The sequence below is a fragment of the Neofelis nebulosa genome, chromosome 14 (genome assembly GCF_028018385.1).
Source record: "Neofelis nebulosa isolate mNeoNeb1 chromosome 14, mNeoNeb1.pri, whole genome shotgun sequence".
Taxonomy (NCBI): domain Eukaryota; kingdom Metazoa; phylum Chordata; class Mammalia; order Carnivora; family Felidae; genus Neofelis; species Neofelis nebulosa.
Genome location: NC_080795.1, coordinates 1,861,026 through 1,887,454, shown reverse-complemented (window position 1 = coordinate 1,887,454; position 26,429 = coordinate 1,861,026). Strand labels below are relative to the sequence as shown.

General features: G+C 43.8%; 1 protein-coding gene across 3 annotated transcripts; it reads left to right on the top strand.

Moving 5' to 3' along the window:
- Positions 1–22,267: 22,267 nt before the first annotated feature.
- On the top strand, positions 22,268–26,073 carry SNAI2 (snail family transcriptional repressor 2). 3 transcript variants are annotated; one of them, XM_058699042.1, is made up of 3 exons: positions 22,268–22,548; positions 23,351–23,896; positions 24,824–26,073. In XM_058699042.1, the coding sequence occupies exons 1-3, from the start codon at positions 22,470–22,472 to the stop codon at positions 25,003–25,005; spliced, it is 807 nt and encodes a 268-aa protein (XP_058555025.1). In that variant the 5' UTR covers positions 22,268–22,469; the 3' UTR covers positions 25,006–26,073. The 3 variants fall into 3 exon arrangements, with proteins under 3 accessions (XP_058555025.1, XP_058555027.1, XP_058555026.1); XM_058699044.1 differs by lacking the exon at positions 22,268–22,548 and adding an exon at positions 22,617–22,771; XM_058699043.1 differs by lacking the exon at positions 22,268–22,548 and adding an exon at positions 22,790–23,266.
- Positions 26,074–26,429: the final 356 nt, after the last annotated feature.

Genomic DNA, 26,429 nt, shown 5'->3' with positions numbered 1-26,429 from the left:
GTAACAGACGAAGATGAGTCAGTCTGATCCTTGAATTAATACTTTAAAAATGTAGAAGCATTTTCTTCCTTCGTTCCCCCTTCTATTTAAATCCAGAATGTCTACCTGTCTAAAAACGCACTTAAAACCCTTTTCTTCCCATATTCATGTTGTATTTCATGATCATTATTCTTTTCAATTTGAAATAATTCTGCTTCAATTGCCCATCTTGTTTCCTGTCCATTGTTTCATTGAATGTATTTTGAGAACTATCATACATTATTTTGAGAGGGTTCTTTTTTATTTTCCATCAACAAATTTTTAATTATTTATTTTAACAGTCAGCAAATTTGCATTTGCATTGTTTGCCTTATAACTGTTCCTATTTTTTTCACCTAATGTTCATCTTGTTTTCATTCTTCTTAGTCTCTCCTGAGGGTGTTGCAAAATGTATTTGTCCAATATTAAAAGAAGGTATTCCTAAGGTTAAGATTACTCATGTTTCCAGTCGCTGTGGTTTTAAAGCCGTGATCTTTATTTCTAAATTTTTTAATGTTTATTCATTTTTGAAAGACAGAGAGAGACAGAGCACAAGTAGGGGTGGGGTGCGGGGGGGCGGGACACAGAATCTGAAGCAGGCTCCAGGCTCTGGGCTGTCAGCACAGAGCCCCACGCGCGGCTGGAACTCACGAACCGGGAGATCATGACCTGAGCTGAAGTTGGACGCTCAACCTACTGAGCCACCCAGGTGCCCCTATTTTTAAACATATGTGAATCCTAAATGTAATAGGAAGTCTTAGCAGAAGATTACTGATATTAAACATACTGGCAAGAAAATAGGTTGATATTGTATTTAACAACTTCATGTGGACAGGACTCCTGGCATGGAGGAATAAAAACCTCAATGCACATGCGTTCACATAAAAGCAACAAAAATACTAAGTAAATTAACAAAATCAGCTTTTACAGAACTCTGGAAATTAGCCAAAGGCATACAACAACCTGAAGAGCATTTATACAGGAAAAACTACTGAACCTCAGTAAGAGCAGTGGGGTTTATGGCATTTGAAGTTGCTCTCTTCCCATTCCCCCTTCTCCCTGGTCTTAAGCAGCCTTGAGAACTAGCAGTCTGGTAGCATAGCATGGCACAGGCCAAGCCCGGAACTTCTAGAAAATCCCCAGAGTATTGTCACTATTTGACCTGTTGAAGCTCCTTGGAAAAGCCACATTCATACAGCGTTTTCATGAATTGACCTCGGAGCTTTGCCCTTTTGAAAAGCCTTACCCCCAGGGCAATTTTTGAAAATAATCAGCGGCCATTGTTTAACATTGGCAGCTGCCTCAGGCTGTGATACCATTTTGCGCAAACAAGAGTATGGCCAAAAATTATAAAGAATGATCTGGGGAAAGAGATGTTCAAAGGGGGCTTTTAAAAGCACAGACTATTCCAGGAGTATGGAACATCATGTGCATATGCAAGAAAGACCTGAGGGGGCCCAGTCACCTCTGGCTGACCTTGAGGCTTGGTGCAAGGAAACTTGAAAGCTAAGGAGGAATTGTCGAAAATACTTGGATGTCAAAGATGTCATTCTCTCTCTCTCTCTCTCTCTCTCTCTCTCTCTCTCACACACACACACACACACACACCACCTTGGAAAGGAGTGGAAGACTCACTGGCCCAAGGCATCTAAGAAAATCACTGACCAACCATTAGCTAAAAACTAGGCTAACTGAGCAGACGCTTCAGTGATCACGTAAGATAGGGAATACAGACTTTACAGACTTAGTCCAAGAAAGTCAATAAGGAAAAATAATAACAAAATAGCAAGAACCACAAACCTTGGGGGAAGGGGTATATGGAAATCTAGTTTCCAGAGTTACAACATTATGTTCTCCAGTTGCCCAATTTCCACCAAAATATTCTAAGACACACAAAGAAATAGGACACTGTGGCCCCCACACAGTAAAAATAACAGTTGGCCAAGTCGTAGAAGAAGACTTGTATCAATGAGCTTGAACTAACAGGCACCTTGAGACATTCCAGCCAGCAGCAAGATGCATAGGGTTTTCATTTTTTTTAATATGAAATTTGTCGTCAAATTGGTTTCCATACAATATCCAGTGTAGGGTTTTCAAATACATATGGAATATTTCCAGTATATTCGACTAGACCATAAAACAAGTCCTAATGAAGATAAAAGGGTTGAAATTATGCAAAGTATATTCCCTGACTAGACTATAACAGAGTCAAATTAGAAATCAATAACAGAAGGTAATTTGGGGAAAGCATAGATATTTGGAAATTAAACAGTAGCTTTCTAAGCTACAAACCACACACACATGGGTGAAAGAAAAAACTATCAGGGCCCCTGGGTGGCTGAGTTGGTTAAGGTGTGATTGCAGCTCAGACCATGATCTCACAGTTCGTGAGTTTTAGCCCCACATCATGACACAGAGCTTGGAGCCTGCTTCGGAATCTGTGTCTCTTCTCTCTCTACCCCTCTGCTGCTTGCATTCTGTCTGTCTGTCTCTCTCTCTCTGTCTCTCTGTCTCAAAAATAAATGAACATTAAAAATTAAAAAAAAAAAATGAAGAAATTACCAGGGAGGTAAGACACTTCTATTAGAATGAAAACAAAATACAACATATCAACATTTACAGTATATGACTGAAGCAGTGCTTAATTTTTCTAATCCAGCTTTAAATGTCTGTATTAGAAAATGAAGAATGATCTCAAATCGATAATCTATGCTGCCTCTTTTAGTATGTCAATAAATGGCTAAATAAATTGTGTTGTATCTTTACAATGAAATATTATTTGGCAAGAAAAAGAAATAAAGTTCTGATACATGCTATAAGATTGATGAACTTCAAAACCATTTATGTAAAGTGACAGAAACCAGATACAAGAGACAACATATGGTATGATTCCATTTATATGAAAGGTCCATAAAAGAAGATTTACAGAGACAGAAACTGGATTAGTGACTGCTTGGGGCTAGGAGTACAAAAAGATATTACCTGCACGTTAGCACGAGAGACCTTACTGGGGACATGGAAATGTTCCAAAATTGATTTACAATGATGGTTGCAGCACTCATTAAAGTTTCTAAAACATCATTGAATTGTACATTTTAAAGTAATTAATTTCATGAAATGTAGAATGTACCTCAATAAGTCTATTTTTTTAACCTACTTACATCTATGAAAAGACGGATAGTCCCTACAGTCTCACTTCTACGTGTCTCCCTCTAAAAATATTGTTCTAAAAAAAAAAAAAAAAAAGAAAGAAAGAAAATGTAGCCCAAATCAGCAATAATTAGTTTATAGCCATTCCCTTGGGTGCTTTATGATGCATAAGGGTAGATTTGTTTTTCAAAATTGTTGATTAGTGAAGCAACTAACAAAAGAAAGAAAAAAATAAGTAATGGCATAAAACTCAAATCGATCAAAATGTCTGCCTAGTAGAGTATATATAATTCTTTGTACAAGATAACAAACAGCAATGGAATAAAAATTTTGAAATTCTTCAAGTCATTTTCCATTCTTTTATTTGTTATTTATTGCTGCATATGAAAACCTATCACACACCAGCTTCTCCTCTCCTCAAGGTTATGTCCGTCCATACACCACTCCCATGGAGTGGCCACTTTACTCAAAACTGCCCCACCTCCAAAAACACTAATTCCAGCATCCCACTCTCTGATTACAGACTTCCACCAATTCAACTTTTTGCTTATCTGATTCCTTAGATCTGTTCTTAAACCTTAAAAGATTTCAACTAGTTGAGTTCTTGGAGTTCTCCTTTCTACTGGCCTTCTCATTTATTTTCTTCTTCTAATTGAATTGTCATGAGTCATTATTTCACTAATATATCTGCTGTACTAGTTAAGATTAGGTTTAGTTTTATATATTAAAAATAAAAGTAACAACATAATAGATATTTAATTTTCTCTAACTACCTAAAGAAAGACAACTTTAAGTAACTGAGAGAGAAAACCATTCTCGGCACAGAATTCCACGCACAACACGAATGCCATTCAAAAAAAAAAAAAAAAAGTTAAGTTAATTACATCAAAAAGAGTAAAACATCTAGGAATAAATTTAATCAAGGAGGTGAAAGACCTGTATACTACAAACTATAAGACGTTGATGAAAGAAATTGAAGAAGACACAGATAAATGGAGATATTCCATTCTTATGAATTGAAAGAATTAACATTGTAAAAATGTCCATACTACCTAAAATAATCTACAGATTCAATACAATCTCTATCAAAGTGCCAATGGCAATTTCCATAGAAATAGAACAAAAAAATCACAAGATTTATTTGGAACCACAAACAATACCAAATAGCCAAAGCAATCCTGAGAAAGCCAAAAATATACAATAAGAAAGGACAGTCTCTTGGATAAACGGTGCTGGGAAAACTGGGCAGTCACACACCCAAAGAATGAAATTGCATCACTATCTTACATCAGACACAAAAATCAACTCAGAATGGACTGAAGCCTTTAGTGTAAGTCCTGAAACCAAAAACTTCCTGGAAGAAAACATAGGCAGTAAGTTCCTTGACATCAGTCTTAAAGATAAATTTTTGGCTCTGACTTAAAAAACAAAAGCAACAAAAACAAAACGTGCAATGCTATATCAAACTGACAAGCTTCTGTATGGCAAAGAAAGCCATCAGCAAAATGAAAGATCAACATACTCAATGGGAGAAAATTTTTACAAATCATATATTCCATAAGGGGCGAATATACAAAATATATCAAGAACTCGTATAACTCAATAGCAAAAAAACAATCTGATCAAAAACTAGGCAGAAGACATGAACAGACACTTCTCCAAAGAAGACATCCAGATGGCCGACACATGAAAAGGTGCTCAATATCAGTCCTCATCAGGGAAACGCAAATCAAAACTATAATGAGATATCCCCATCACACCTGCTGGAATGGTTATTATCAAAAGACAAGAAATCATAACTGTTGGTGAGGATGTGGAGACCCCTGCGCATTGTTGGTGGGAATGTAACAGGTGCAGCCGCTTTGTAACATAGTATGGAGGTTCCAAACAATATGAACGGAAGAACTCTCATAGATTCAGCAATTCTGCTTCTGGGGATGTATCCAAAGAAAATAAAAACGCTGATCGGAAAAGATATGTGTACCCCCATATCCATTACAGTAGAATTAACAGGAGCCGAGAATGGAAACAATCTGCACATGAAACGGATGAAGTTTATATGCCATAAAAAAGGATGAAAACTCTCCATTTGTGGCCACATGAATGGACCTTGAAGGCATTGGGCTAAGTGAAATAAGTCAGACAGAGAAAGGCAAATACCGTATGATCTCACTTATATATGGAATTTAAAAAACAAGGAAACAAACCAAAAAAATAACCAAGCCTATAGATACAGAAAACAGACTGGTGTTTCCAGAGAGGGGGTAGGGAGTGGGCCAAATGGTTGAAGGAAATCAAAAGGTACAAACTTTCAGTTAAAAAATAGATCAGTCGTGGGGATGATCTTAAAAGTACTCACCACGAGAAAAAATGTTTGTCACTACGTATGGTGACCAATGTTTACCAGACATTGTGGTGATCATTTTGCAATATATGCAAATATCAAGTCATTTTGTTGTACACCTGAAACGAACACAACGTTATAAGCCAATTATACGTAAATCACAAAAAGAAAGCCCTGATTAACAGATAGGGAAAAATCCCAGTACAGTGTCTGCTACATAGTAGGCAACGATAAATAATGTTGGAATGTAACCAAAGGATTTGCCTTTACACTGGCACTGCAAGAAATGTAAAGGCATTTTCCCAAGCAGAAGGAAAGCATGAGTGTAAGAGTAAATTTAAAAATTAATTTATCTCAGGTTTCATCTCCTTAATTTATAACTGACATTTGAAAGGGAAAAAATAATAACAATGTATTGTGATGGTAGCAAGTCTAGAAAAGAAGGGTGACAATTCCACAGAGAACAGGAATCGAAAGCAAACATCAATATGGCACATTGAAACTCAACTTATAAACCCAAATTGCTTGCTGAACGAGGCAGGATGTACATGAGAGCTAACACCACTTCCTGCACCGGTTTTCAAGGCCTAGAAACCCAACTTAAAACGTAGAAATTGTCACATTGGATTTTAAAAAAAGCAAGAACTTAGTTGATACTTTAAATATTAATATATATAAATAATATAAATTTATCTTAATATATATTAATATATATGTATTAATTTTTTTAACGTTTATTTATTTTTGAGACAGAGAGAGATAGAGCATGAACGGGGTGGGTCAGAGAGAGAGGGAGACACAGAATCTGAAACAGGCTCCAGGCTCTGAGCGGTCAGCACAGAGCCCGACGCAGGGCTCGAACTCAGGGACCGCGAGATCATGACCTGAGCCGAAGTTGGACGCTTAGCCGACTGAGCCACCCAGGTGCCCCAATATATATGTATTAAAAGAAAAGGATGCAAAAAGATAGGTTAGACAAATGCCAATCAAAAGAAAAGGAATAAAAAATAACTTTTAATATGATAAATACGTTTTTCTTATCTTTATGTTTGAAATCTTCCTTTTTGGTTATTTTTTTTAATGAGCCAGATGCACAATGTGTGCTCAGGGAAGGAAAATAACTGATGCTTTGAGGTTTCGTCATGTCATTTTAACCTACATAAATATTAAAGTATAGCTTCCCTGGGAGCCCAGGAGCAGGGCCCACAAACAGTACATATTGGAAACTTCTTTTATCATTTTCCCCTTTGATCAATAATCTTTTCTCAAAGTGTTGATGATCAACTTTATGTTTTTATGTGCTTGAGTGCCAAGGTGATTGCTAGGTGTATATATATATATATATATATATATATATATATACACACACATACACATATGGAACCGTTTCCTATATATATATATATATATATATATATATATGTACATATATATGTATATATATATGTATATACACTTAACCTAGGGTTCCCTGTTTGTGGGAACTTATTGTAATGTAAATGGTGATAAGCTTAAGAGTGATATATATTCTAGGGGTGCCTGGGTGGCTCAGTTATTTAAGCGTCCGACTTTAGCTCAGGTCATGATTCACGTTTGTGAGTTCGAGCCCCACATTGAACCCCCAGGTCAGAGCCTGGAGCCTGCTTCGGATTCTGTGTCTCCTCTCTCTGCCCCTTCCATGCTCATGCTCAGCCTCTCTCTATCTATCAATAATAATGAATAAACGTTAAAAAAAAGAGTGGTATGTATTCTCTAATAAGTCCAATTAATGAATGAACACGGTACGTTTGCTTACCTTAGATTGACTGGTTTTGCATTTATAACAAACATACACGAGCAAACAATAAAAGAATTCCAATAAGCACAATGTGAAGGAACCAATGTGGTGTTGGAATAGACTTAAATAGGAGAAAAATCCAAAGAATCTTTTACATACATCTTGATAAAAAGGTGGGGAAATTTATGATTAGTCATGAGGACAGATGAAGCATGTGCTTTAAGTAAACATATATGTAACATACATCCTGTTGCTTACATCTCAGTAGAGACTTAACATCATAATGAGGCAAAATTCGGGCCCTGATGGCAGGAGGTTATCTTAGGACAAGGAGAAGGGATTATGGGCGTGCACTGAGAGCTGGAATATGGTGAACGCCCCTAGTCCCTTCTCCTTGTCCTAAGATAACCTCCTGCCATCAGGGTCTTAGGCTCTTCTTGTTCATAGGCTTGAACCATATCAAGTTGACCTTGATTCCAGGCTTCTGAAGAGATGGCCAGTGAGTTTGTTAGTGCAGTTTCTGAGGAGGAGCTCTAAACCGGTGCAGGAAGTGGTGTTAGCTCTCATGTACATCCTGCCTCGTTCAGCAAGCAATCAGGCACTTAACAGGAAGCACTTCTTGACTGGCAAGGCTAACGACATCCCATGAGAGCAGGCTTCAGGGCAACAAGGAACTGGGATAGGCAGCAGCCTTTCTATGTGTGTCCCCTAAACTAGGAGGTGGGCCCAGGGAGCCAGGATTTGGTCTCCGAGCCCAACAAGGTATTGGGTAGACACAGCAGAGCCTTTTCTAAAATTTATATGGGAAGGCCCTGGCATAGTTCAAACAACCTTGAAGAATAAAGTAGAAGAAGTCACTCTACCTATTAAATTTGACTATAAAATCAAGACTGCGTGTAAGTGTCTAACACAAAGTTGTAAAAGAAACTACAAAAAATTTAATTCCGACATCAAAAATTGGTGAGTGAAGGAGGAAGAAAAGTAACTCCGTACCCCTTTAGTACCAGCTTCTTGGTGGGGCACCAATAGATACTGCTTAACATTAATAAAGCAAGGACTATCGTTTGAACTCATGGAGAGAACGTCCAATAATTTAGAGAAATAGTAAACACTGATGTCTCCGAGGAATGAGACTAGAGAGCAGTAGCAAGGTTGAAGACTTTTACTTTTGATATTTCATCAAGCGAGACTGCTTGAAATGTGATGTATTTCTCACTATGAATATTTTATATTTCTCGCGAAATGTCAACATACATATTTATATACAGAATTTCCTTCCTGCTATTCCCATCTATCATTGAATGAAGATGGAGTCTTCAACATGGCGAGCGATGGCCTGCCAGACTCAGCCTCTCCTCCTCAACCTCATGTTGTCAGCAACACTTTTCCTCTGTCCCTTCTGTGCTGCCACAGGGGCCTCTTTCGGCTTCTGGGTATTAATTGGGTTCCCATCCACTTATTCTACCTGGGATGCCTTCCCCCAACACCTTACAGTTAGTCCATGTCTATTCAATTCTCTGAGCTGAGTTCAAATATCACTTCATCAGAGAAGTATCCTGACTCCAAAGAACCAACATCTTGATTTTGTGGTGTCTTCCACTCATTACAATGCCCTGAATCTGTAGTTCATATTCTTAGGAGCAGATAAGTCCCCCCTTCCCCACTAAACTATAAGTTCCATGAGTTCAGGGCTCTGTTTTGCTCAATACGGTTCCCCCAGCATCTTGCACATACTGGGCAGTTGATAAACATTTGTTGAGTAAGTAATGAACTAATATGTAAATCAATTTTTCTAAAGCCCTGTACACTTCCTTGCTCAGAATGCATAAATTCCAGGTAACCATCATTGAAGGTAAGAGTAAAGGGGGAAATTCAATCTATTTCTTCTCTCCCACACTCCATTTACCTCAGTCATCTGCTTTTCAATATGTTTTAAACCATTGCAGTGTAACAAACTTGATTCCAGCAATGCACCCAGAGTTATGACCCTTCATACTTTATAACTCTAGTCCCAAGAAATAGGACTAATACCGTATTATAGACTAACCATATTATTTGAGACTTTGGCAGGTGTCCTTGTTATGTTTGGAAGACGTAGGTTGACCGGCAATGTATCCAAGTCTGCAGATGAGTCATGCTGTAACAAGGGTCTACTGTACTGTTAAATTTTGGCTGGTGAGTGACAGAAGGTCCCAATAGCTTATCTTGGCTCAGATCCACTGCCCTCTTGTGCAGTAAGTAACAAACGACACCAACCTGAGAACAGCAGCCAGAGTAGAGGCAGGACCTTATTTAAAAGAAGTCTTAAAATTGCTTCTACTCCAACCTGTCTTAAGATGCTTCAAAGCAAGATGAAACAAAGTTACCAGGGGTCACCATAGAATCATAGCACGGAAACATCAACCGTGATGTTTCTGAAATATAACTGCTGCTGTTTGGATTTTCGAATTGTTAGGATAGTTTCTCTTAAAAATGCTTTTGTAACAAAAAAGCGATGTCATTTAAGGGTGTCGTATGATTGCTGACACAAGAGCTATCATTCATTTGGCTCCTCTGCTGATGGTCTTGTAGTAGCAGAGGCTCTAGAACCAAACACATGAAAACAAGGGTTCTGGTGCCAGGCTAAAGGCATCTGACTCTTGTCTGTAGAACCTGTGTGATTATGTGGGCAATCCATGTACAAAACAGCAGTTTTATCAGGACTGAGTTAAAGAGGTTGTAGGAGAATTAAATAAAACAAAACACGTTAAGTTGCTTAGCACAGTACCTAGCACATAGTAAGCACGTAATAAAAGATAGCTCCTTTTATTACTGCTATATGCTGGGTACTATAGTTAGCATCTTACAGACATCATCTCATGCCCTCAGAACAACTCTGCAGGGTGGTCATCGATATTCCCATTTCATCAGTGAGTAAATGGGAATTAAATAATTAGCATGGGGTCACTCCGCTAATGATACTAGTCGCTATTTAAATCCAATCCTGTTGAACTTCGAAGTCTGCAATCATGACGGGACTCTAAAACTGCGTAATTTAATGGGCATTTCGACCATGCCATGTTATTCTTTATTATATCCTTAACCAAACATGATTACCCCAGTCTGCATAGGGGTCGTTATTGTTTGATTTGCAAATTATTGGAGGTCAATAAATGGCTGTTGTGTTAATATCATTTAAAAAACAGTAGACTAAGAGTTAGAATGACTGCCATGTATGTGAATTCTAGGTCTCCATGGCATCAGTTGCAAAGCAATAAACTGTACCTGTCTGAAAGGGTTGTCACAAGATTTAAATAAGATTCATACGTACAGTCAGTGCAAATCTTGGTTCAAAGGAGCCGGTCAATAAGTGTTTACTGAAAAAATGTTACCTATATTATATTACGTATATTCCATATATATTCATGTGCTTCTAAGGATATACAACAAAAAGGCAAAAACAAAGGAAGGAAGGGAGGGAGGGAGGGAGGAAGAGTTGGAAGTCCCTGCAACTTGAAGAATAATTACTTCTACTAAAACTGAATGTACAGTCCACCTTCACCCTTATTTGCACTCCTTCATCTTTTCAGTCATCGAAGCTTGTTCCTCTTTTCCTAACTTACGTAAAAAATCTATGTAATGCCCCTGGTTCGAATAAACTATAAGCACTACCCATATGGCTGTGTAGTAACTATATTACCTTTCAGAATGTCTAGCGATGATAAAGTGAAGGGGAAAAGAGTGTATATTTTTTAAACTCCATTAATCCCAGAGCTGAAGGGCACATCACTGGTGGTGGTTTGAGTGTGTCCCGGGGAGGGTCTACTCTTCTGGGGACTCACCAACCAGCAACAGTTCTCATTGTCTTAATCTGTATATAACAGGATTTCTAAGTGAAGGACCTACGTTAGGTTTATCCTGGCATTCAATCATCAGGGAATATCTGCTGGGTGGGGAGAGATCACCCAACAGGTGTCTATTTGCCTGAAAGACCAAGAAGCCTTCCCTGGGAAACTGAATCACAAAGGGTGCAAATCTGAAGACAACTGGTTCCGTATCAAAGAGGAAAGGTTAGTTTGCTTTGAACACAGTATGTGTCACTCATATTGTCCTCTGGGTAAACCCCCATGGCCTCATTTCTTGGTCCTAAGTTCCAGAATGGGGGCTAAAATAAAGTGTAAGAAAAAAAAATATGAGGATTTGTAAGAAAGACCTTGAAAGACCTTGAAACCATATATTCAAGGATCTGTGTAGCTACAAACAGAACAAGTGCGGGCTGAGAGCTTCTCTCCCTGCTGAGAGCTGGAGCACATGGAGTACGGACACGGGAACTGAGCAAGGTGCATTTGCTTTTGGAAAGGAAATCAGAGTAAACATTCCCCTTCAGGGACTTCAGGGACATTTTGTGATGGCATTGATAACTTGCACAGCATGTTCAGCAGCTCTGGTGACTGTGGGAGCCCTGACTCTGGACCAGGAAAGGGGATAGACATTAACATGGCTACCAAGATGGATGAGTGAGGAGGCACCCCGAGGACTCCGGGCAGGAGTTGGACAGGATCTGAGAAGGGAGGTCTTTGTACAAAACTGGTGGGACAGAGCAGGAGAGCTACCCTTCAAGGGTTTTTATTCACTGCCCCTTCTTTTTTAGTGCTTAGGCTGGTACAGCTTAAGAAACATTGCTTCCTACAAACAATAGGATTTATAATGTTAGTTTTAGCTTTAATTTCCACATCAAAAATGGAGCCATTCTTCACCTAAATGTACTCACAATCATGCTGAACCTCTTGAGTGGTTCATCTACCTGAATTGACTATAGGTTTATCTGGCGAACCATCTGGAAAATACACAAATTTAAATGTCCAATGAAGAAATGATGATGATGAAGAGCATGACAGTCCCTAAAATTTCCAGGTTATTAGTTAAAAAAAATTACTTTGGAATCCATGAGGAATCCACTGCTGGTGGAAATAGCCAACATTTCTAGTCCAAGTACACAGGAGAAAAAAGCCGCTCAATTCTATTTTCAAAAGAGACATACACAATACACAGGACCGTTCACTGAGTGGTAAATCTAATTTGCCTCTGACAGTCTACAGCTGTTCAGTTTCCGTTCCATTTGAGAGTCAGATCTGTAGGTATTCGAGCTCAGTTATTTTTCCAGCAGGTGTCCTCAGAAAAACTAATAACTACACAGTCAGAGAAGGGCTCCCTGTGTGCTCTGCACTCTGGCAGCCTTCCTACTGTGGGACACCCATCCTCGTCACACCAATACCTAATCCTGTCGCCATGACCCAGGTGTTTCACGCTGAGCCCTCTTGATTTTCAACATCATTGTCAAATCAGTGACTTCCCTGGGGCTTCTGGGTGACTCTCCTCCAGTATCAAGTCTCTATTCTGACAGATACAAGAGTCACTTCGGCTTGTGTCATAGGAATGATATGAACAATTTGGTTCTGAGACCTCCCTATATGAAGGAACCTCACCAGAGCCTATATGTTTAAAGATAAATATCTTTCATTTCTCTTCCTTATCGTAACTCGATAAATGTTCACTACCATATTTAGAAATGAAGGAAATGTTTTTTGTATGTGGCAGAGTCAGGATTATTGTTTTGTGCCCAACAGTCGTACTCTTACAGTCTCTACAAGAGGGATTTCTCAGGGAGGGGGGCTCTGGTTGATTAGAGAACTTGCCCCGTAGCTGCTTAGCAAGTTCTCTGTCCCGTTTCGGTCACATGTTTCTTTGGTGGCTTTGTGATAGATGTCAGGGACTAAAAAACTTGCAACCCATCTTCGGGAACACCACCAAACTCATATATTTGGAAGTCAGAATTCAAGTATCTGTGCATTAGACCAACTAAGCCGTTGCAAAATCATAGCTTATAGCCAACGGAAATTCAGAGAAAACCAAAACCGGGTGGCAGAATATCATGTTGAACGTTGCATCTCCCTGATCCCGAAGGATATTCCATTTGGGTTTTATGGGTTAAAAGTCTTCTTTCACACCTTGGTCTAAAATTATTAAAACCGAGGAATCTTGAAACTTTTGTTATTTTCTTTCACCAGCAGCTGACATCTCCCAGGATGGAAGTGCAGTTGTCGTGTAAGGCGACACCTGCTGCTTGAACAATCCTCAACGTGGCACGAGGGCACCTGCTCTGGTTCTCTACCAGGTGTGGGAGTGTAAGAATGAAAACCAAAATTAAATATGGACCACTTCACAGGTGGGGGAGGCCAGAGCAGGACAGGGGACTACTTTCATCAGAGTTGTGACATAGAGATCTAGCCCTTCTTTCTATTTTGATTTCTTCAAAGGCCTTCAAAGAGAGTTTGCGGAAGTTGATCAATTACACTTCCGAATAAAAGACAACCCGCCGCAGGGCACACCCCAGCTAGTGTTGCTGTCCCCTAGTGCCTCACACTAGAAGTCCGAACAGTTCAGATCCAATCGTCTGTGATGCTGAGAAGGTTCACACCCTTGAGCAAGCCTTTTTGTGCCCTCCCTGGTGAAAAAATAAAGAGAAAGCATTGCACTGGATTGCTAAGGTCCCCATCTCCAACGGTGGACGATTTTATTCTGTCTCAGTTTCCTCTAAAGACTCAAATCCCTTCACACTTCTCTGAAGGATAATTGCGGGCTTTTGACCATCACTCACTCATCATCAGTGCAATTCCAAAGATTCAAGAGAACCTGAAGATTTAGGATTATTCTCATGCCCTCACTGTCATCCATGATAACTTCCAAATGATTCACAGCGTCTTCAGCCTTCTCTCTGAAAGCGCAATAATGAATTCCATCCCTCAGTAGAGTTTGGGTTCGCATGGCAGGGCTGGAGAGGGAAGGAAGTCATCTCTGTCTGGGGTCCACAATGACAAAGGAGCCCACCAGCCCAGTTCCTAGAAAGTCTTACATTTCTGTAGTCAGCCCATTACCTCTCAGCACTGGCAAGAGTTACGTTAACAATGACTTCAGTGTTAGATTTTAATCCTCGTCTGCTGCCAGCCACACTGGATCGCCACCTCACCTGTCAACTGGGCACTGGGGACCGATTGTCCTTTAGTGCCAACATGAGATTTACATTCAAGGACAGAGTATTAAGGTCCAAAGGAATGAGTGAACACAATATTTATTTCCCATCATCGTACCGACCTTAAGATAAGAATTTAATTTTTATTTTACTATTTTTTAAATGTTTTTTATTGATTTTTGAGACAGAGAGAGACAGAGCATGAGCAGGGGAGGGGCAGAGAGAGAGAGAGGGAGACACAGAATCCGAAGCAGGCTCCAGGCTCCGAGCTGTCGGCACAGAGCCCGACACGAGGCTTGAACTCACGGACGGTGAGATCGTGACCTGAGCTGAAGTCGGACGCTCAACCAACTGAGCCACCCAGTCACCCCAAGACTTTAATTTTTAAATGCAAGCCAAAGAGCATTTCTAGAAAATATCACTCTACCTGTGTGCGGGGGAGGTATGTTTCTGTTAAACGGCTATGGTACAATTTAGGAAAATGTAGGAAAATGTCTACTTTTAAAAAATCACAGCATATGAAATGGCATTTCTATCTAGGCAGAAATCCGGATATTTCTATCTACTGGTGGGGATTCCAAACACCCACAAGGGTCTGCCTGACCAGGCTCTTGATGTTTTCTTTCTGAGGACTTGCAAACGTTGTCGCTGGTTTGACTGGTGGTAAAAGCCATGTCTCTGGAGCAGAGAAACGTAGAAAAGTTCTTGAAGATGTCTGGAAAGCTCTCACAAACCCTGTGTTCTCTGACAGACATATGCTTTTGGAAAAAGGCGCCCCAAGTTTATGAACCAAGACCTGAGCGAGGGAGATAATCATAAACATAGCATAATTCAGAATTTGCTTCTCTAAATTGTCTTGGAAAGTTTCACAGTCTGCTGTTTTACAGGATTTCGATTTTCACGTCCATGTAGACATGTGGATGACTCAGATCTGAGGCGAAGAAAGAGCCAAGACGCGAAGTGAGGTCATTTCTGACTTGGCGTCCACGCGAGCAGTGATACGAGCACACTCATGCCCACTGGCCACTCGTTCTCCCTGTCCCTAGCTCAGTGTGTAAGGGACACCTTGTCTCCTTCCCAGTGACTTAGGACCTGAGCATCCTGGAAAGTCCCACAAAACTGTCCCTTATGGTCTTCAGGGCGAGGGTTCAGTATCCCTGTAGAAGATGCGGTGTTCTCCCTCTGACTACTCCAGTCTCACTCTGAAACGCGTTGTCATGTGTTCCAGAAAACACTACTCCCGTGCAGGAGCTCCCGGTACTGCGCTGAGAAGCGGAGCATCCGGCAGGTCCTTGCGTCTCACAGGGCAGCACGTCCACTCCCACGGGGACCCACACGTCTCGGGCCCCGCCGGTACCTGTCGGCCTGGCTGCCACTAAAGCAAGTGCCCTGCCCCCCTCGGTTATCAACACTTTGTAGCGTTCCCCTTGTGAGCCGCCCTCTGCACGTTCTTTCTTATCGTCTCTGCCTCAAAGATTCCAACACAGTAGTGTCTAGCCTGTAAAGGCTCACAGCGTTTTAGCAAATCCACTTTCCAGGATCTACCCTGGCTGAGCCACAGCACCTTGGGGTGCTTAGCCAAAAGACACACTGCAGGTGCAGAGCTGTACGCAGAAGCAGCTCACCTCTTTGGGTCCTTACAGGGGCAGGTTTGCCAAGCCTGACTCCCTGTTCCACCGGAGGAAGGGCCTCAGGTCCTGTTTGTAAACCAGGGTGGACAACCCACCCTACAGGTTTACCAGCCGGGAACGAGGCAGCCATGTGACATGCAGACACACACACACACACACACACACACGCACACGCACACACATGCACGCACGCACACACTCCACATGCACACACACGTACATGCATGCACACACTCCACACACACATACACACACATATAGATAAAGAGACACTTCTAGGAGTGCCTGGGTGGCTCAGTCAGTTAAGTGTCCGACTTCGGCTCAGGTCATGATCTCATGGTTCGTGGGTTCGAGCCCCGCGTCGGGCTCTGTGCTGACAGCTCAGAGCCTGGAACCTGTTTCAGATTCTCTGTCTGCCCCTCCCCCACTTGTGCTCTGTCTCCCTCTGTTTCAAAAATAAATAAACATAAAAAAAGAGAGAGAGAGAGAGAGACACTTCCAGATGATAGAACTCCTCCGTTATATTGGTACTTATCGGTTCTGTATCCATGGGTTTGTTTCCCCCACATGATCTCATTGAACACTGAAGTAACAAAGGTCATCACCTCCCACTTTGAAAAACCACATGATGGTTTTCCTACTCTATCGTTGGCTACCCTATTTCTACTTTTCACATATTTTTATAAGAATACGCTTATAGAACAAGAACAAGTGACGAGCGGCCGTCGCCTCTCTCGGCCCCCCCAAAGACCATGGCGGCTACTTGTTGAAACACAGAGGATTCCAGTCCAAGCGTCTTCCCAGAAGTCACACCCGACACACGGAGGTAAACGGTAGCAAGTCTGCAATCAAGCAACCATGACCCCGTGTTACCTAGGAAGAAAGGGAGACGCAGCAGAGATGGTGGGGGATGGGACAGAGGCGGAAACAGAAGCTCCGCACACCCTAGGTTCTAAACACCACGTGTAAGTATTCTCCCGGCGGGGAAGAAAGTGGGGAGGCAAATTGACAAGGAGGACAAGTTTCGCAGTTGGTCATGAGTCTAATTCACCCCCGTGGTGGGAAATGACAATCACAGCAAAGAGAAGTGAGCAGGGTTTGAAACAAAACAGACCAGGTGCAAATCCCACCTCCACCTGTTCCTCACCAGCAGTGTGATTTGATCAAGACACTTCAGTTGCGTCTTTGTCTCCTCATCTGCAAACAGGGATGAAAATATCTGCTTTGCGGGATCAGCCACTTTGGGGAATTAATGACAGCAACGTGTGTGGAGTGCTTAGCATAGTGGCCAGCTCACGTTAAGCACTCACGAATGGTAGCTGGTGTCATTACCCACAATGCCACAAACTGCCCGGTACTGGGTACCCTACAAACGCAGCGGGGTAGCAGAGCCCCGCAAGAAGGTGTTGGGCAAGCCAACTGTGCCAAAATCCCTGACTCCGTTCCTGTCATTCGGAATGTTCCTGGGATGCCTTGTTCCCCACCTTCAACCCTCTACCTTGTAGAGATCGTTATGACGAGATAGGAAATAAGTCGCAGGAGGTGCTTACTAAGTTTGGAATATAACGCTGTTATTTTTGCTACTTCTTTATTCATAACTGTACATCGAGGAACACCACAAATTGCCTTAACTCACCTATTTTGTAAAGCCAACGTAATTTGTTGGATAGTATCACTCGTGTTTCTACAAACAAAAGAAGTCATTACTAATTAAGAACAAATTGGGGCGCCTGAGTGGCTCAGTCGGTTAAGTGTCTGACTTCGGCTCAGGTCATGATCTCGCCAGTCCTGATTGCAAGCCCCGCATCGGGCTCTGTGCTGACAGCTCGGAGCCTGGAGCCTGTTTCAAATTCTGTGTCTCCCTCTCTCTCTCCCCCTCCCCTGCTTGTACTCTATCTCTCTCTCAAAAATAAATAAATATTTTAAAAATAAAAAAAAAAAGAAAAAAATAAAAATTCAACACTTAAATGGCATTCGCCTGAAACTGGGGCTATTACATGAGATGGAGTTAATGTACTCAGAGTCAGTCAAATCATCCATTTTCCACAAGGTGGCAGACCTTGTTAAAGAGTTACGGAAAAGAAGGCCAGAAAAAAGAAAGCAATGAATTTCCCAAAGTTGACCAATAGGTGTCTCTTTGCAACCACATATCCCTGAGCTGTTGCATAAAATATAAAGTCAACATTCTGTAGTCTTTCTTGCTCATCTAACAGATAAAATCATCAACACTTTCCACAAGGTACAAACAGTACACTCATGAGATGAATATCTTAGAGCCACCCAAAGGGAAATGGGATTATAAAATCATAACTAGAAAGAATATTCTGAATGCAAGTGATTTGACACAAAATAAATCTCATCCAAATGCTAGTCCCATGTTAAACATGGCTTTCTGTTAGAAGTTATCTTAAATATTGACTGATTTTATATGATTGGCACTTACCAAGCGCATAGCATTAGAACTAACTCCACACAATGCTAATGTCTATTAACCTGGAGAATGTGGCCCTGGGAACACACAGGAAATAATGGAAATTCTTAAGCAGGAGAGGGACATCCTGACATCACTTTTGCTATTGTTTCTCACCCCAATTCTCTCTCTCACACACACACACACACACAGACACACACAACTTCACATATGACTCTGTTGACATCCCTGAGTAGATACACTTAAGTATGTTGAGTGCATATGTGAGCTTCACCCACATCCCCAGAGAAAAGGGGTCTGTCTCCTTGTTACGAAGTTCAGAATATATAAGCAGAATCCTGTGCTAAGTCTGATTATTTTCCCTTTTATATTGGGAAATATTTGTCCCCAAGTCATTCTAAAAGAAATAAGGGAAGGGTATTAAACATAATTTACAGATAGAGAAGCCCAAGTACTAAAAGGAAGCACTTACTTCTCTTTTGGAGGTTGATTTGTCTTGGCTGAGGCTTAATTAAATTATGAATTAAGAATATAAATACAAATCGATTAGGAAACAAATACACAACGTTGGGAGATAACATCATGTCTTTGTCATTCACACTTCAAAGTTACATATCACAAACACTTGGCTCTTCTGTAAATCGTTTTAAAAAGCAGCAATGTGTTTTAATATTCTCCAGCTATCACGAACTAATGACATTGCACAACATCATATCAGTCAGGGGAGTTAGTTCCTGCCCTGCCCACTCCAGCGCCATCAGGCCACGATGGAAGCGGAAGGAGAGGCCATTCATTTTAGGAGACAGAGTGCAGCACGAGATGATAGTTTCTGCTTCTGCCGAGCCACGGTTTCTTCTGGTGCCAGATTTACTCCGCTGCCTAAGCTAAGAAGTCAGTCCACACTGCTTTTCGCATACGTAAATATCTGCATGCACACACATCTCTGGGCCAAGTGAACAAGTCTGAGGTGCATTCCCGAGCCTCCTAGATCTAATTTATTCTCCCATCTGGCCAGGCAAGAATACGTCTTTCATGATGAAGACTTGTCCAGGAGAAAACCCACCAGTACAGGGTAGCGTGCGGAGAAGGGCCGGCCTCCCCCCGAGGGCCCAGACCTTTAATTCACGGAGTTTTCCACCAGTTACCGCTGTGAGCTTCTTCAGAACACAGAGGAAATAAGATAAAGTCACATCAAGCCACATCCTAATAAAATCCATGAACGATTAAGAAATTAGATTGGGTGGGCTTCTCACGCCCCACGTACCCCCCGGAAGATCCATAAAGGAAGGGGCCCTCTAGGGCGCTCCGCATCGGGGAGGGGTATTTTCAAGCCCCCGCCTTCCCCACGTTCAGCTCTCAGGAGCCTGAGGCCTGAGCCTGTGCCTTCCTTGTGTTGCCCGTGACCCGGGCCCGCCGGCTTCACCCTGGCTGGGCTGTGTCAGCACAGCCCTCTTTTCTCCCTGTGGCGGTGAGTCTAGTTACGTGAACCTAGGACTAATTCCTTGCATTGGCAAAACCCCCTGGGATTTGTTTTGCCCAAGTGAAACATTTTGAAGCTGCTGTCGTGGCCTGGGCGAAGATTTCTGTCCCCTGGCAAGAGGGTCTCTTAGCCCGTGAGCAAAGCTGACGTCCCCGCATCATCCCTGTGGCTTGCGGGACAAGAGCCCTGCGTCTGGCCTTAGCCGAATCCAGCAGCTGGCCTTCGGGTGGGGACTTGACCTCCCTTCCCCTGTTTTTACCACGCGGCTCTGGCACCAAATGCCCTCTGCTGTGTCTGAGCAGAGCACCTGTGCAGTCTGACTCATGCCATCAGCGCGCAGCTCCCCGGCTCCTGACAGCGGACCAGACCTCACACAGGTCTCCGTGGAGCCAGTTACCACGCAGCCCTGTGTAACGACATGCCTCGCGCACGATCCCGAACGCTACCTGCCCCTCCCAGTAGGTGCGGCAACACGTCCCGACTCCGGTCTGTGTCATGTGCCACGAGCCCCCCTGCACATGTGGTGGGGAACTCGGCCCAGTTACGCGTCTGGAATCCAAATTCACGTTTTGCGTTTTCTCTTCAAGCTGAGGAAATGACTGTCAAACGCTTCGAACGGATTCGTTTCAAGACACGCGTTAGCAGGTCGCCGTCCTAGCTAGCAAGAGAGTCAAAAGCAAAATGCTTTCTAGAGCTCGTCCCCACTGTCAGTGGACTGGACAGGGTTAAAGGAAGAGGGACAAATGATGTATGTTTTCTCAACTGTGTTACATTTCTAACAAAACGTGCCTTTTGCAGGGAGTGGCGTGGACAGCGCAGGGAGGACTCCTGTGCCGTAAACCAGGGGTCTGGATCTCAACAAACCCTCGCAAGAAGTAGCAAGCTCAGAAAACTTGCCCCGAATTATACTCTGGTTCATAGTGTGCAGGGGAATGTAATACATATTCATGTCTTCCTGTCTCCTACAAATACTGTTCCTTTTAACATAAAGATTCATCTAAATTCGTTTCCCTGGCATTTAAATTATGACTGCTGGAAGAAAAAAAAAGAAGCATTGAAATCGGCTCAGAAACTTGCGAGTGCCCCCTCCCAGCCTCCCCCTCCTTCCCCCGGCACACACACTCTTGTTTTCTCCTCCCAAGATTAAGAAGTTATGCAGCCTGACAATGCGTTTTCCTCTTGCAAGTCTTGACTTCACCACCATTATTTTTTTTTTTCACTTTTTTCTTCTAGCACCTGTTAGAAACAAAGCTAGGGTGCTTGTTGAAAATCTGTCCTTTCCTGGGTCGTTAAGCAGAAGGTGGGGAGAAAAGCCTGGAATGGTCAGAGATGCTTGAAATGACTGTTGGAATTTTACTTTCAAAGTTAGCCACCTTAGCGGACTTTTAGATTCCGGACCGAATAAAAAAAAAAAAAAAAAAAGTGGAAGTATTTTTGCTGGTCCCTGAGCTAGATCCTTAGAACTTGAAGCAGGCGGCAGACGAGAGGGCACCCCTTCCTTGCAAGCACAATCCAGGGGCCTGGCAGATCCCGAGGTGGAGCAGATCAATGCTTGAAAAGACACACTTGTCCCTAAAGGCCCGTTTGTGGTGGGTGATAGACGGTCGTCAGCTAGACGGCCGGCCGGACAGACGGCAGCTGGGGGGGGGGGGGGGGGGGGGAACGTTTCCCACGGCCCCTAAGCACGTCTGCGGCGTGTCCCCCTCTGTGTGCGCAGCCACTCTCGCTGGCTTTGCTGCGTCCCAGCTCTGCCGACGAGCGGTCCCTCCAGGGGCCACCGAGCCCTTCTGTGGGGCCGGCCGAGCCCCTAGGCCGACAGGATTACCCGCTTTCCAGGAGGAAGTGCCGCCCCCGGCTCGCGCGCCGCCCGCGGCCCGGCCCCCCGCGCGCCGCGGAAAAGCCCCCCAGCCGGGGGCGCCCGCCTCGCCCTCCGGGGCTTTTGTCCCGGCGCTGCCCCCGCCCTTCGTCCGGGGCCCGGAGCGGGCCGTCCGGTCCCCGCGGCGGTCGGAGCTCTCCGAACGCACTTCCAAATATAGGCGCGTTCCTCCCGGCCCCGGGCGCCGCAGGCCACCCTCCCTCCAGCCAGCGGACGCCGTGTCCCGGGGCATTTGCTTTGCGACATCTGGAGGCCAGGCCCGCCGCGGGAGCCACACACTCCAGGACCCAGCGAGCCTCTCCGAGCGCACGAGTCGCTGGCGGGGCCGCCGAAGCAACATCACCTCCCTGGAAAGAACTTCACCCCCCCCCCCGCCCCCACCAACCCCCACCCCACCTCCCCACCCCCCCACCTCCCCACCCCCCCCCGAAGTCCCGGAGCTCGGCCCATTTTGGACCAGGGTAATTTCGTCTGACAACAGATTCTTCCTCTGTTCACAGCTGTCCCAGAGGGAGGAGCTGAAACCTGAACCTCTCCGCCGTGATTGGATCCTTCTTGCAAAAGCGAGGAAAAAAAAACCCTCCCGGCCCGAGCGGGCTCAGTCCGCCAGGGAGCCCGGCGACGCGAGAGGCGCCGGCCCGTCGCCCGCCGCACCTGAGCGGCCCCAGCCCGAGCGCGGCCCGGCGCGATGCTCTAGGGACCGGCCGCGTCCTCCCCGGACCGTTATCCGCGCCCGCGGGGCCCGCCGGCAAGATGCCGCGCTCCTTCCTGGTCAAGAAGCATTTCAACGCCTCCAAGAAGCCCAACTACAGCGAACTGGACACACACACAGGTAGACACGCGCGCCCCGAAGTCAGGAGAACCTGGGGGGGGGGGGGATGCCCGCGCGCGCGCTCTCCTCTCTCTCTCTCTCTCTCTCTCTCTCTCTCTCTCTGCGTCTGTACACGTACTGGTGGGCGTCGAGCTCAGATAGCCTCGCAGGAGAACCCAAGCGCCCGTTGCTCTCCCTGCACACGGTGTCCCGAACTGTCGTGCAGGCTCCCTCGATCGTCGGGGTAAGTTCCAATTCGGAGCCGGCGGAACTCCGCCCCGACAAGGCCACCTTCATTCAGCTCCGGCCACTTGGCTTTCCGGAGGAGCTGGCGGACGCAGGCATCATGAGGACGGGCAGGATGAGCAAGTCGGCGAGGGTCCGAGTGGCCGCTTTGTTTTCGGGTGGTGAGGCTCCTGCCCCGCACGGAGTAGGCCCCGCGGCGCGTATATTTGTCCCCAGAGCGGTCCCAGAGCAGGCAGGCAGGGAAGACGCCTTTTCTGCATCCTTCAAGGGATGTCCAAGGTTGCCCTCCTCGCGGGCTGTGGAGGCCCTCCCTGGGCTGCACTCCCCAGCCGCACCGCAGGTTGTAGCTCCTGTCACCCGCTGTACGCAGGGCGCGAACGTGGGCGCCCCAGGACGGTGGGTGACCGCGTAGCGGCCAGGCTGGAGGTGAACCGGCTTCCCAAGGCCTGCGCCTGCCCGGAAGGAGTCGCTTGACTCCGTCGCAAAGCCCCGGGTGCGGTGTGGCCAAGCGGCTCCTCACTGTGCTGCGCCAGTTATTTTTTTACCTTAATCTCTCCTTTCCTTTTCTTTCCCCCAGTGATTATTTCCCCATATCTCTATGAGAGTTACCCCATGCCTGTCATACCACAACCAGAGATCCTCAGCTCGGGAGCGTACAGCCCCATTACCGTGTGGACTACGGCAGTTCCATTCCACTCCCCACTACCCAATGGCCTCTCTCCTCTTTCTGGATACCCCTCATCCTTGGGGCGGGTGAGCCCCCCTCCTCCATCCGACACCTCGTCCAAGGACCACAGTGGCTCAGAAAGCCCCATTAGTGATGAAGAGGAAAGACTACAATCCAAGCTTTCAGACCCCCATGCCATTGAAGCTGAAAAGTTTCAGTGCAATCTATGCAGTAAAACCTATTCAACTTTTTCCGGGCTGGCCAAACATAAGCAGCTGCACTGCGACGCCCAGTCTAGGAAATCCTTCAGCTGTAAATACTGTGACAAGGAATACGTGAGCCTGGGCGCCCTTAAGATGCACATCCGGACCCACACTTTACCTTGTGTCTGCAAGATCTGTGGCAAGGCATTTTCCAGACCCTGGTTACTTCAAGGACACATTAGAACTCACACTGGTAAGAGAAAAAAACCAAACAAACAAAACGTAGACAGGAATGTTACTGTGTGATAGAACGAAGCCCCGGTCGGGCTGTCGGACTTGCGTTAAGTAGTGACGCGGTGCTTTTAATGACGGATGATCCTTTATAGCTACTTCCTGATGACTCAAAAAGTTGTTAGAGCACAGAGCGCCCCGTGCCTTGTTAACAGCCTCCGTTCCAGACACCGCAAACAGCATTTAGACTTTGGAAAGTAGATTCAGAAGGTTGGGTCTCAAAGATCGGTTAGAAAGTCAGGAAGGACGTACCTGAGTGTGTGTTCTGGGAAACTGCTCCCAATAACCGGCAAACGCAGACGTCGCTATCTTAATCAATGGGTCTGGCAGGTAGGTAGGCGAAGAAGGTTTGTCCCTAGTTTTCTGTCGGTCACATTATTGCGATAGCTGTCACCCTAGAGCGAGCTGGACAGGGAGAACTGAGTTGACTCTCGATGTCTCATTATGTTGTCTGTTCTGCTGCTGAATATTTTATTCCTAGCACAAAATCATCCTGCAGGGAGCCAAGGCATTTATCCAGCCTTAGTCATGATACAGAAGGAGGGGAAAGGGGAGATATTAGGAAATGTTGGGAGGAGCTCAACATTAGCTGCACCTGCTGAAGCAGAAAGCTTTAATGAGTGAAAGTCCTAGAACTACATGAATTATTTCTGCGTGACGGGCAGCAGTAGCAAGATTCTGGGTGTGGTGGGGTTTTTTTTTTTTTTAACGCAATATTCGGATTTATCTTCGAGGGCCAGATATGGACATAAGGATCTATTCTGCGGAGTTTTAGTCTAGTTTTTTGGCGACAAAATGTGATTGTTGTTCGTGAACATTATCTGACTTTACCTTTCCTCTAAAAACACTGACTGTCTTTCTTTCTCAACCCCCCCACCCCCACCCCCAGGGGAGAAGCCTTTTTCTTGCCCTCACTGCAACAGAGCATTTGCAGACAGGTCAAATCTGAGGGCTCATCTGCAGACCCATTCGGATGTAAAGAAATACCAGTGCAAAAACTGCTCCAAAACCTTCTCCAGAATGTCTCTTCTGCACAAACATGAGGAATCTGGCTGCTGTGTAGCACACTGACTTACGCAATCAATGTTTACTCGAACAGAATGCATTTCTTCACTCCGACTCCAAATGACAAATAAAAGTCCAAAGGCATTTTCTCTTGTGCTTACCGACCAAATAATGTGTATAGACACACACACACACACACGCACACATGCACGCACACACACACACACATACACACACACACACAAAGCTGCAAGAGCACGAAATCCATGTGTTCCAAGTTAATCCTTTCCATGTGAAGTTTAAAATTACTATATATTTACTGACAGCGAGATTGAGAGGATACAAGACAAGAATCTTTCTCTTCAAAAGTTGAAGCAAAAAGCACACTGCATCTTTTCTCACTAAGAAAGAATGCAAAGATTCACATTGCTGCCAAATCATTTCAACCGAAACGAACAGTATTGCTTTGTCATAGAGTTTGTAATAGAATTGTCTATAGGAAGCGAATTTGCCAGACGCTATCTCAGGTGCCTTATAAAGTATTCCAAGTTTACTTCACTACATGTCTGGTGTCTGGTTATCATTGTTGAACTGAAGCCTTTGTGATTACCTGTAATGCTTTAAACGGTATTTTTAGGAGACATAGAAAGAGAGAAAAAAAGAACAGGAACGAAACACAAGAGAATGTATTAAGAGTGTTTTGTTTTTGTTTTTGTTTTTGTTTTTGCCAATAAAGGGTATGCGCCTTGGGGGAGGAGGGAGAACTAGCTTGGAACATTCCTGGTGCATGCCCCATGTCTTACTTTTTTAAAGAATTTTTAATGACTTTCTAAAATTAATTAAAGATGGGAATAAGTGCAAGAAAGGATTCTTAGAAACTCAGTAATGTACTTAAACTATTTTAAATGCATCCATACAGCACCCTTCCAAGTGCCTTTTTAAACTAATTGTATAGATGATGAGTCAATGTAAATTTGTGTTTATTTTTATATGACTGAATGAGTTTTGTATGAAAGTGAGATGTTGTCTATAGCTGATGTCTATAAACAACCTGAAGACTTGTGAAATCAATTTTTCTTTTTTAAAAAACAATTTTAAAGGTCCTTTTTTACAATAAACATTTTTGATTTAAAATCTATTGTTTGTATACTATTTTCAGAGACTTCGCTTCATGATTAGTGTCAAACTGCTATACAAAGAATTGTTTTTTTCTTAATAAGAAAAAGTGAATAGCATTTGTATGAATATCAAGTGTTATTTTATGTATTAGATTATAATAAAGTATACCGCCAGTATTTTTTTTTTACTCTTAAGATAATACTGTCGCGTTCAAAAGGACGTCATCATAGTGGTAGATTGTTAGTGTATCCCTTTAACAAAAATCACACTGAGTGTTAAAAATATCTATATTATTAATGCTTAAGAATACTTCTCACAACTCGTTACCTATGATGTCTTTGTTATGTTGCTTTATGAAACCAAATTACAAC